The 12855-nt window shown below is 35.1% G+C and overlaps 1 protein-coding gene across 1 annotated transcript in view; it reads left to right on the top strand.

Annotated features, from left to right (window-relative positions):
- The window catches only part of CFAP91 (cilia and flagella associated protein 91), a 137642-nt gene that overhangs the window by 54953 nt on the left and 69834 nt on the right, over positions 1 to 12855 (top strand). Inside the window, exon 10 of the mRNA XM_065875857.1 lies at positions 538 to 680. Within this exon, the coding sequence (XP_065731929.1) occupies positions 538 to 680 (143 nt within the window). The remainder of the gene's footprint in view (positions 1 to 537; positions 681 to 12855) is intronic.

Genomic DNA, 12855 nt, shown 5'->3' with positions numbered 1-12855 from the left:
AAATGCCAGAAAACTAGTGGGCAAGGGGATGGATAAGTAGGGGATAAATTAGTGGAGAGGGTTATACCTGTTATAAAGTCCAAGAGAGACTTTTTTAAATTATTTAAATTTCAGTTGAGAGGTTGGAGTATCACATGGCCAAGATCATGAGTTGATGGTCACACAATTGAACTTGCACCTCTGGCTGACCATCTCCAGAGCTGAATATGATAACCTGGTGTACATCCACTTTAGAATGGTGGTGCCATGTTTCATATGATCATTAATTTTCTGTCTATTATTGTGGAATGTTACATTTTTGTAGGGCAATGTTTTCATTTTAGAATGCATTTCTTATTTTATAATCTAAGTCATCAAGAATATAAGTTAATTATATAGAAATTTCCTTTATATTTCAGGGACAGTTCAATTATATGAGGTACACCTTATCAATAATTCTAAATTAAACCACTTGGCAAACAACTACTAAAATTAACAGCATGCTTTCAAATGATGTATTTAAGCACCGGATACTAAACATGTACTTCCTTCCTACAGGATTAGTCGAACTTGAGTCATGTCTCCCAGATTTTGTGACACAACCCCGAATCAGATCTCCAAAACCAAAAGTCACAACCACCAAAGATGGTTTTCTAAAGAGGGCTGCAAGGATGGACCATGAGTTGGCAGAGGTTCATAAGGTATAATTCTTATCTGGAAGACAAGATGCTTCTAGTGTGACTTTTACAGAGATATACTACACTCCAAAAATTGTACTTTGTCTTGGGCAGCAATGTCCAGTAGTTCTCAACACACAAGCCTACATTCTTTCTCCTCTCTAGACTTTTCTACCAGTTACCTGTGCTGTGCCGATCAGTGCTTTTCCCCCTCATTTCAAACTGTAGGAAAACCTCTTAGAGGTTATTCTCCCCATTTGCAGAAGTCACGCTACTTTCTAAAAGTCGTTCTGACTTTGGATCTATACAATAAAATGTGACACAACACTGAGGTGTAACAAGTTTCTAGGGTTCAGGATTACTGTTGATTTTAATAGTGTAATAGGCCTCATTTTCTCCCTTTTAGATTTGTTACCAGGGCATCATGAAGAAAGGGAGTCATGTTCAGCATCCCACTCATCTAGTTTAAACTCAACTAAATGAGAAAGTTTGACGGTCATCTCCCATGAGCCAGCTGTATAGCTTTATCCGTCAGCTTCGCTTTCTCTTTTGTTAATTGGACTATAGGTGTTCACACTTGGATACATTTGAATCCTTAGTATATGACAGTGGTGCTCTATCTTTAGCCTGCATCAGAATCACCTGGAGGGCTTGTTAAAACACATGTTGCTGGGCCTCACCCCCAAAGTTTCTGATTCAGTAGGGGTGGGGCTGGATAACTTGCATTTTTTGCAAGTTTCTAGGGGATGCTGATGCTGCAGGAACCACACTTTGAGACTCACTGATTTAAGACATACCCTCATCACTGGTCCATGTATGTTTGTTCAGTTAGTAATAGCATAAAGATCCATGGGAGCCCACACTCAAGATAAAAATTAGGACCTTGATGATCATTTACTTATATCTGTGTGGTTCTTTCCCACATTATCCCCATCTCCATTTACCGATTCTGAATTCTATGTTTATCATTTTCTCACTTTCTGTAAGATTTTTGGTAGATATTCTTTATTAGAGTATGGAAGTTCCCTTTTATTCCTAATTCACTGAAGCTTTTTAATCATGTGTTTATGTTGATTTTTATCAAATGTTTTGTCTGTATCTATTGAGATAATTATATATTTTTTCTTTAAAAAATTATTATTGTAATAGGAATATTTATAGTTTTTTACAGATATTAATCTGTCCTCACATACTTATTAGGAACATAACTTGGTCAGGATGTATTATTTTTATACGTTATTGGATTTGATTTACTGATATTTTGTTTAGAATTTTTATTCTGTATTCATGAGTGAAATGGCCTTATTTTTCTTTCTCAGTTTGACTATATGTGGCATCAGTGTCAGAGTTATACAGGTCTTCTGAAATGAATTGGGGAGTATTCCTTCTTTCCTACTTTGAAAAGAGTTTAAATAAGTTTGAGATGATCTTTTTCTTCAGTTTGGTAGAGTATTCATATAAAATTATCTGAGACGGATGTTTTCTTCATGGGAAAAATTGTAAGCACTCCTTCAATTTCCTTACAACTTACAGAACTTTCTGCAGCATTTTGGTAAATTATATTTTTTTACAAATTCCGTTTCACCTAACTTTTCAGATTTTTTTGCATATGGTTGTTGATAGTATTATCAATACTTTAAAATCTTTTTAGTGTTTATCTATAATGCCCACTCTTTTCATTCATAATATTATTTATTTGTGCTTTAACTCTTTTTCCTTAATCAATTTTACTGGAGACTTGTTTATTTTCTTGGTATTTTTTTCAAACATTTGAACTTTTGATTTTGTTGATTTTCTCTATGTAAATTTTTTTCAATTACATTAATTCCCACTCATATTTATTTTATCTTTCTTTCTCCTTTCTTTGGGTTAGTTTTGTGGTTCTTTTCCTAACTTAAAATAGACATGTAGCTCATTAATTTTCAGGCAGTCATCAGTTTTATATAATATTTAAAGCTAACCATTTCCTTCAAAACACTGATTTTGGTACATCCCATTAGTTTTGACATATAGTTTGGCATTATCATTAATATCTAATTTTTTAAAACATCCATTGTGATTTTTGGACCTGTGAGTATTTAACAGTGTGTTTAAAATTTCCAAATATGCAGGAATTGTAACTAATTTTCTAATGAATTTCTCAATTGCTCTGTCGTCAGAGATCTTAGCCTGTATGATACCTATTCTGTGAAATTTAGTGAGGCTTGCTTTGTGAACTAGTATAGTATATGTGATTTTACATATAAAATAATCTAAATCCACCTTCAAATAATACTATAACTACACGTGTCATGCAGATACCTTATAGTAGCTTATTCCCAATTCCTCCCTACTGTCCCTGTGACATTGCTCACTCATTTCATTGATCCATATGCTATAAGCACCCAATACATTTTTACTGTCATATCATTTACTATCAATACATTTTTACTATCACTATGATTTAACAGTTATCCTTTAGATCAATTAAAAATAAGAAAAAATATTTCATTTTACCTTTATTTATTCCATCTTTTCCACTCTTCCTTTCTTATATAGATCCAAGTTTCTGACGTATGTCATTTTTCTCCGGCCTGAAGAACTTGTTTTACCATTTATTACAGGGCAGGTCTACTGGAAATGAACTCCTTCAGTTTTTATTTGTCTCAGAAAGTCTGTATGAATCATTTACTTTCTTTGAGATATAATTCACATACCATAAAGTTAACCCTTGTATACAATTCAGTTATTTGTAGCATACTTATAAGATTGTTCTACCATCAACACTGTCTAATTCCAGAACATTCTCATCATCCTCAAAAGAAACCCCATACCCATTAGCAGTCACATCCAATTACCCTCTTCCCCGTACCACCTGGCAACCACTAATTTACTTTCTTTTTATGGATTTGCCTATTCTGTACATTTCATATAAATAGAACGATACAACATATGGCCTTTTGTGTTTGGCTTCTTTCATGTAGCTTAATGTCTTCAAAGTTCATCCATGTTGGAGCATGTCTCAGTATTTACTTACTTTTTATGCTTGCATAATATTCCATTGTGTGGATATACCACATTTTGTTAATCTACGTATCAGTTGATGGAAATTTGAGTTTCTACTTTTTGTCTGTTTTTGTATAAATAATGCTGATATGCACATTCATGTACATGTTTTTTAGTTTTCTTGGGTCTATACCTAGGAGTAATTTCTGCGTCACATGGTAACTCTATATTATACTTTTTGAGGAACTGCCAGACTGTTAAAAGTGGCTGCATTATTTTACATTCCCACCAGCAATGTATGAGTGTTCCAATTTTTTCACATCTTTTCCATCTCTTGTTATTTTCCATCTTTCTTATTGTAACCATCCTAGAGTGTGTGAGGGGATATATCACTGTGGATTTGATTTGTATTTGTCTAATAATTAATGAATTTTGTCACCTTTTCATGTTATTTGTATATCTTTTTTGGAGAAATGTCTATTCAGATACTCTGCTTATTTTTAATTGGGTTTCTTTTTATTGTTTATCATAAACATTTTTAATGTTTGTATTGGTTTTAAAAAATTTTTAATTGTATATTTTTTTTATACAGCAGGTTCTTATTAGTCATCAATTTTATATACATCAGTGTACATGTCAGACCCAATCTCCCAATTCATCCCACCACCACCCCAACCCCCCCGCCACTATCCCCTCTTGGTGTCCATACGTTTGTTCTCTACATCTGTGTCTCATGTCTCAATTTCTGTCCTGCAAACCAGTTCATCTGTACCATTTTTCTAGATTCCACATATATGTGTTAATATGCGATATTTGTTTTTCTCTTTCTGACTTACTTCATTATGACAGTCTCTAGATTCATCCACGTCTCTACAAATGACCCAATTTCGTTCCTTTTTATGGCTGAGTAATATTCCATTGTATATATGTACCACATCTTCTTTATGCATTCATCTGTTGATGGGTATTTAGGTTGCCTCCATGAACTGGCTATTATAAACAGTGCTGCAATGAACATTGGGGTGCATGTGTCTTTTTGAATTATGGTTTTCTCTGGTGTATGCACAGTAGTGGGATGGCTGGGTCATATGGTAATTCTATTTTTAGTTTTTTAAGGAACGTCCATACTGTTCTCCATAGTGGCTGTATCAATTTACATTCCCACCAACAGTGCAAGAGGGATCCCTTTTCTCCACACCCTCTCCAGCATTTGTTGTTTGTAGATTTTCTGATGATGCCCATTCTAACTGGTGTGAGGTGATACTTCATTGTAGTTTTGATTTGCATTTCTCTAATAATTAGTGATGTTGAGCAGCTTTTAATGTTCTTGGCCATCTGTATGTCTTCTTTGGAGAAATGTCTATTTAGGTCTTCTGCCCATTTTTGGATTGGGTTGTTTGTTTCTTTAATATTGAGCTGCATGAGCTGTTTATATATTTTGGAGATTAATCCTTTGTCTGTTGATTCATTTGCAAATATTTTCTCCCATTCTGAGGGTTTTCTTTTCATCTTGTTTATGGTTACCTTTGCTGTGCAAAAGTTTTGAAGTTTCATTAGGTCCCATTTGTTTATTTTTGTTTTTATTTCCATTACTCTAGGAGGTGGATCAAAAAAGGTCTTGCTATGATTTATGTCAAAGAGTGTTCTTCCTATGTTTTCCTCTAAGAGTTTTATAGTGTCCAGTCTTACATTTAGGTCTCTAATCCATTTTGAGTTTATTTTTGAGTATGGTGTTAGGGAGTGTTCTAATTTCATTCTTTTACATGTAGCCGTCCAGTTTTCCCAGCACCACATATTGAAGACATTGTCTTTTCTCCATTGTATATTCTTGCCTCCTTTGTCATGGATTAGTTGACCATAGGTGCGTGGGTTTATCTCTGGGCTTTCTATCTTGTTCCATTGATTTATATTTCTGTTTTTGTGCCAGTACTATACTGTCTTGATTACTGTAGCTTTGTGGTATAGTCTGAAGTCAGGGAGTCTGATTCGTCCAGCTCTGCTTTTTTCCCTCAAGACTGCTTTGGCTATTCGGGATCTTTTGTGTCTCCATACAAATTTTAAGATTTTTTGTTCTAGTTCTGTAAAAAATGCCATAGGTAATTTGGTAAGGATTGCATTGAATCTGTAGATTATTTGGGGTAGTAGAGTCATTTTCACAATATTGATTCTTCCAGTCCAAAAACATGATATATCTCTCCATCTGTTGGTATCATCTTAATTCCTTTCATCAGTGTCTTATACTTTTCTGCATACAGGTCTTTTGTCTCCCTAGGTAGGTTTATTCCTAGGTATTTTGTTCTTTTTGTCGCAGTGGTCAATGGCAGTGTTTCCTTAATTTCTCTTTCAGATTTTTCATCATTAGTATATAGGAAAGCAAGAGATTTCTGTGCATTAATTTTGTATCCTGCAACTTTACCAAATTCATTGATTAGCTCTAGTAGTTTTCTGGTGGCATCTTTAGGATACTCTGTGTATAGTATCATGTCATCTGCAAACAGTGACAGTTTTACTTCTTCTTTTCCAATTTGGATTCCTTTTATTTCTTTTTCTTCTCTGATTGATGTGGCTGAAACTTCCAAAACTATGTTGAATAATAGTGGTGAGAACGGACAACCTTGTTTTGTTCCTGATCCTAGTGGAAATGGTTTCAGTTTTTCACCATTGAGAACAATGTTGGGGGTGGATTTGTCATATATGGCCTTTATTATGTTGAGGTAAGTTCCCTCTATGCCTATTTTCCGGAGAGTTTTTATCATAAATCGGTGTTGAATTTTGTTGAAAGCTTTTTCTGCATCTATTGAAATGATCATATGGTTTTTCTTCTTCAATTCATTAACATGGTTTATCACATTGATTGATGTGCATATGTTGAAGAATCCTTGCATCCCTGGGATAAATCCCACTTGATCATGGTGTATGATCCTTTTAATGTGTTGCTGGATTCTTTTCACTAGTATTTTGTTGAGTTTTGCATCTATATTCATCAGTGATATTGGTCTATAATTTTCTTCTTTTGTAGTATCTTTTTCTGGTTTTGGTTTCAGGGTAATGGTGGCCTCATAGAATGAGTTTGGGAGTGTTCCTTCTCTGCAATTTTTGGAAGAGTTTGAGAAGGATGGGTGTTAGCTCTTCTCTAAATGTTTGATAGAATTCACCTGTGAACCCATCTGGTCCTGGACTTTTGTTTGTTGGAAGACTTTTAATCACAGTTTCAATTTCATTACTTGTGATTGGTCTGTTCATATTTTCTACTTCTTCCTGGTTCAGTCTTGGGTGGTTATACCTTTCTAAGAATTTGTCCATTTCTTCCAGGTTGTCCAGTTTATTGGCATAGAGTTGCTTGTAGTAGTCTCTTAGAATGCTTTGTATTTCTGCAGTGTCTGTTTTAACTTTTCCTTTTTCATTTCTATTTTTATTGATTTGAGTCCTCTCCCTCTTTTTCTTCATGAGTCTGGCCAATGGTTTATCAGTTTTGTTTATCTTCTCAAAGAACCAGCTTTTAGTTTTATTGACCTTTGCTATTGTTTTCTTTGTTTCTATTTCATTCATTTCTGCTCTGATCTTTATGATTTCTTTTTTTGGGTTTTGTTTGTTCTTCTTTCTCTAGTTCCTTTAGCTGTAAGGTTAGATTGTTTATTTGAGATTTTTCTTGTTTCTTGAGGTAGGCGTGTATAGCTATAAACTTCCTTCTTAGAACTGCTTTTGCTTTATCCCATAGGATTTGGATCGTCATGTTTTCATTGTCATTTGTCTCCAGGTAATTTTTGATTTCCTCTTTGATTTCTTCAGTGATCTCTTGACTATTTAGTAGTGTATTGTTTAGCCTGCATGTGTTTGTGTTTTTTGCGTTTTTTTCCGTAATTCATTTCTAATCTCATAGTGTTGTCATCAGAAAAGATGCTTGATATGATTTCAATTTTCTGAAATTTACTGTGGCTTGATCTGTGATACAAGATGTGATCTATCCTGGAGAATGTTCCATGCACACTTGAGAAGAAACAGTACTCTGCTGTTTTTGGATGGAATGTCCTATAAATATCAATTAAATCGATCTGCTCTATTGTGTCATTTAAAGCTTCTGTTTCCTTATTTTCACTTTAGATGATCTGTCCATTGGTGCAAGTGAGGTGTTAAAGTCCCCCACTATTATTGTGTTCCTGTTGGTTTCCTCTTTTATAGCTGTTAGCAGTTGCCTTATGTATTGAGGTGCTCTGATGTTCGGTGCATATATATTTATAATTGTTATATCATCTTCTTGGATTGATCCCTTGATCATTACATAGTGTCACTCCTTATCTCTTGTAACATTCTTTATTTTAAAGTCTATTTTACCTTATACGAGTATTGCTACTCCAGCTTTCTTTTGATTTCCATTTGCCTGGAATATCTTTTTCCATCCCCTCACTTTCAGTCTGTATGTGTCCCTAGGTCTGAAGTGGGTCTCTTGTAGACAACATATATAAGGATCTTGTTTTTGTATCCATTCAGCAAGCCTGTGTCTTTTGGTTGGAGCATTTAATCCATTCATGTTTAAGTTAATTATCGATATGTATGTTCCTATGATCATTGTCTTAATTGTTTTGGGTTTGTTTTTGTAGGTCCTTTTCTCCTCTTGTGTTTCCCACTTAGAGAAGTTCCTTTAGCATTTGTTCTAGAACTGGTTTGGTGGTGCTGAATTCTCTTAAGCTTTTGCTTGTCTGTAAAGCTTTTGATTTCTCCAACGAATCTGAATGAGATCCTTGCTGGGTAGAGTAATCTTGGTTGTAGGTTCTTCCCTTTCTTTTTTCTTTTCTTTTTCATCTTTATTGGAGTACAGTTGCTTTATAATGGTGTGTTAGTTTCTGCTTTATAACAAAGTTAATCAGTTATACATATACATATGTTCCCATATCTCTTCCCTCTTGCCTCTCCCTCCCTCCCACCCTCCTTATCACACCCCTCTAGGTCGTCACAAAGCACTGAGCTGATCTCCCTGTGCTATGCGGCTGCTTCCCACTAATTGTCTATTTTACGTTTGGTAGTGCATATATGTCCATGCCACTCTCTCAGTTTGTCACAGCTTACCCTTCCCCCTCCTCATATCCTCAAGTCCATTCTCTAGTAGGTCTGTGTCTTTATTCCTGTCTTACCCCTAGGTTATTCATGACATTTCTTTTTCTTAGATTCCATATATATGTGTTAGCACATGGTATTTGTCTTTCTCTTTCTGACTTACTTCACTCTGTATGACAGACTCTAGGTCCATCCACCTCATTACAAATAGCTCAGTTTTGTTTCTTTATATGGCTGAGTAATATTCCATTGTATATATGTGCCACATCTTCTTTATCCATTCATCCTATGATGGACACTTAGGTTGCTTCCATCTCCTGGCTATTGTAAATAGAGCTGCAATGAACATTTTGGTACATGACTCTTTTTGAATTATGGTTTTCTTAGGGTATATGTCCAGTAATGGGATAGCTGGGTTATATGGTAGTTCTATTTGTAGTTTTTTAAGGAACCTCCATACTGTTCTCCGTAGTGGCTGTACCAATTCACATTCCCATTAGCAGTGCAAGAGTGTTCCATTTTCTGCACACCGCTCCAGTATTTATGTTTATAGATTTTTTTCATGATGGCCATTCTGACCGGTGTGAGATGATATATCATTGTAGTTTTGATTTCCATTTCTTTAATGATTAATGATTTTGAACATTCTTTCATGTGTTTGTTGGCAATCTGTATATTTTCTTTGGAGAAATGTCTGTTTAGGTCTTCTGCCCATTTTTGGATGGGGTTGTTTGTTTTTTTGTTATTGAGCTGCATGAGCTGCTTATAAATTTTGGAGATGAATCCTTTGTCACTTGCTTCATTTGCAAATATTTTCTGCCATTCTGAGGGTTGTCTTTTGGTCTTATTTATGGTTTCCTTTGCTGTGCAAAAGCTTTGAAGTTTCATTAGGTCTCATTTGTTTATTTTTGGTTTTTATTTCCATTTCTCTGGGAGGTGGGTCAGAAAGGATCTTCCTGTGATTTATGTCATAGAGTGTTCTGCCTATGTTTTCCTCTAAGAGTTTGATAGTTTCTGGCCTTACATGTAGGGCTTTAATCCATTTTGAGTTTATTTTTGTGTATGGTGTTAGGGAGTGTTCTAATCTCATACTTTTACATGTAGCCGTCCAGTTTTTCCAGCACCACTTATTGAAGCAGCTGTCCTTTCTCCAGTGTACATTCCTGCCTCCTTTATCAAAGATAAGGTGACCATATGTGCGTGGGTTTATCTCTGGGCTTTCTATCCTGTTCCATTGATCTATATTTCTGTTTTTGTGCCAGTACCATACTGTCTTGATTACTGTAGCTTTGTAGTATAGTCTGAAGTCAGGGAGCCTGATCCCTCCAGCTCCGTTTTTCGTTCTCAAGGTTCCTTTGGCTATTCGGGGTCTTTTGTGTTTCCATACAAATTGTGAAATTTTGGGTTCTATTTCTGTGAAAAACGCCAGTGGTAGTTTGATAGGGATTGCATTGAGTCTCTAGATTGCTTTGGGTAGTAGAGTCATTTTCACAATGTTGATTCTTCCAATCCAAGAACATGGTATATCTCTCCATCTATTTGTATCATCTGTAATTTCTTTCATCAGTGTCCTATAATTTTCTGCATACAGGTCTTTTGTCTCCTTAGGTAGGTTTATTCCTAGATAGTTTATTCTTGTTGTTGAAATGGTAAATGGGAGTGTTTTCTTGATTTCATTTTCAGATTTTTCATTAGTGTGTAGAAATGCCAGAGATTTCTGTGCATTAATTTTGTATCCTGCAACTTTACCAAATTCATTGATTAGCTCTAGTAGTTTTCTGGCAGCATTTTTAGGATTCTCTATGTACAGTATCATGTCATCTGCAAACAGTGACAGCTTTACTTCTTCTTTTCCGATTAGGATTCCTTTTATTTCCTTTTTGTCTCTGCTGTGGCTAAAACCTCCAAAACTATGTTGAATAAGAGTGGTGAGAGTAGGCAACCTTGTCTTGTTCCTGATCTTAGTGGAAATGCTTTCAGTTTTTTACCATTGAGGACGATGTTGGCTGTGGGTTTGTCATATATGACCTTTATTATATTGAGGAATGTTCCCTCTATGCCTACTCTCTGCAGGGTTTTTATCATAAATGTGTGTTGAATTTTGTCAAAAGCTTTCTCTGCATCTATTGAGATGACCATATGGTTTTTCTCCTTCAATTTTTAATATGGTGTATCACATTGATTGATTTGTGTATATTGAAGAATCCTTGCATTCCCGGAATAAACCCCACTTGATCATGGTGTATGATCCTCTTAATGTGCTGTTGGATTCTGTTTGCTAGTATTTTGTTGAGGATTTTTGCATCTGTGTTCATCAGTGATATTGGCCTGTAGTTTTCTTTCTTTGTGACATCCTTGTCTGGTTTTGGTATCAGGGTGATGGTGGCCTGTTAGAATGTGTTTGGGAGTGTTCCTCCCTCTGCTATATTTTGGAAGAGTTTGAGAAGGATAGGTGTTAGCTCTTCTCTAAATGTTTGATAGAATTTGCCTGTGAAGCCATCTGGTCCTGGGCTTTTGTTTGTTGGAAGGTTTTTAATCAGAGTTTCAATTTCAGTGCTTGTGATTGGTCTGTTCATATTTTCTATTTCTTCCTGATTCAGTCTTGGCAGGTGCTTTTCTAAGAATTTGTCCATTTCTTCCAGGTTGTCCATTTCATTGGCATAGAATTGCTTGTAGTAATCTCTCATGATCTTTTGTATTTCTGCAATTCAGTTGTTACTTCTTTTTTTCATTTCTAATTCTATTGATTTGAGTCTTCTCCCCTTTTCTCTTGATGAGTCTGGCTAATGGTTTATCAATTTTCTTTATCTTCTCAAAGAACCAGCTTTTAGTTTTATTGGTCTTTGCTATCGTTCCCTTCATTTCTTTTTCATTTATTTCTCATCTGATCTTTATAATTTCTTTCCTTCTGCTAACTTTGGGGTGTTTTTGTTCTTCTTTCTCTAATTGCTTTAGGTGCAAGATTAGGTTGTTTATTCGAGATTTTTCCTGTTTCTTAAGGTAGGATTGTATTGCTATAAACTTCCCTCTTAGAACTGCTTTTGCTGCAACCTATAGGTTTTGGGTCGTTGTGTCTCTTGTCATTTGTTTTGAGGTATTTTTTGATTTCCTCTTTGATTTCTTCAGTGATCACTTCGTTATTAAGTAGTGTATTGTTTTGCCTCCATGTGTTTGTATTTTTTACAGATCTTTTCCTGTAATTGATATCTAGTCTCATAGCATTGTAGTCAGAAAAGATACTTGGTACAATTTCAATTTTCTTAATCAATTAAGGCTTGATTTGTGACCCAAGATTCGATCTCTCCTGGAGAATGCTCCATGAGCACTGGAGAAAAATGTGTATTCTGTTGTTTTTGGATGGAATGTCCTATAAATATCAATTAAGTCCATCTTGTTTAATATATCATTTAAAGCTTGTGTTTCCTTATTTATTTTCATTTTGGATGATTTGTCCTTTGGTGAAAGTGGGGTGTTAAAGTCCCCTACTATGAATGTGTTACTGTGAATTTCCCCTTTTATTATGGCTGTTAGTATTTGCCTTATGTATTGAGGTGCTCCTATGTTGGGTGCATAAATATTTACAATGGTTATATCTTCCTCTTGGATCAATCCCTTGATCATAATGTAGTGTCCTTCTTTGTCTCTTCTAATAGTCTTTATTTTAAAGTCTATTTTGTCTGATATGAGAATGGCTACTCCAGCTTTCTTTTGTTTTCCATTTGCATGGAATATCTTTTTCCATCCCCTGACTATCAGTCTGTATGTGTCTCTAGGTCTGAAGTGGGTCTCTTGTAGACAGCATATATATGGGTCTTGTTTTTGTAACCATTCAGCCAGTCTGTGTCTTTTGGTGGGAGCATTTAGTCCATTTACATTTAAGGTAATTATCAATATGTATGTTCCTATTCCCATTTTCTTAATTGTTTTGGGTTTGTTATTGTAGGTCTTTTCCTTCTCTTGTGTTTCTTGACTAGAGAAGATCCTTTAGCATTTGTTGTAAAGATCGTTTGGTGGTTCTGAACTCTCTCAGCTTTTACTTCTCTGTAAAGGTTTTAATTTCTCCATCAAAACTGAGTGAGATCCTTGCTGGGTAGAGTAATCTTGGTTGTCGGTTTTTCTCCTTTATCACTTTAAATATGTCCTGCCAGTCCCTTCTGGTTTG

Source organism: Phocoena phocoena, chromosome 4 (genome assembly GCF_963924675.1).
Source record: "Phocoena phocoena chromosome 4, mPhoPho1.1, whole genome shotgun sequence".
NCBI lineage: Eukaryota > Metazoa > Chordata > Mammalia > Artiodactyla > Phocoenidae > Phocoena > Phocoena phocoena.
The sequence above is the reverse complement of the archived record's forward strand: the minus strand, read 5'-3'. Positions and strand labels throughout refer to the sequence as shown.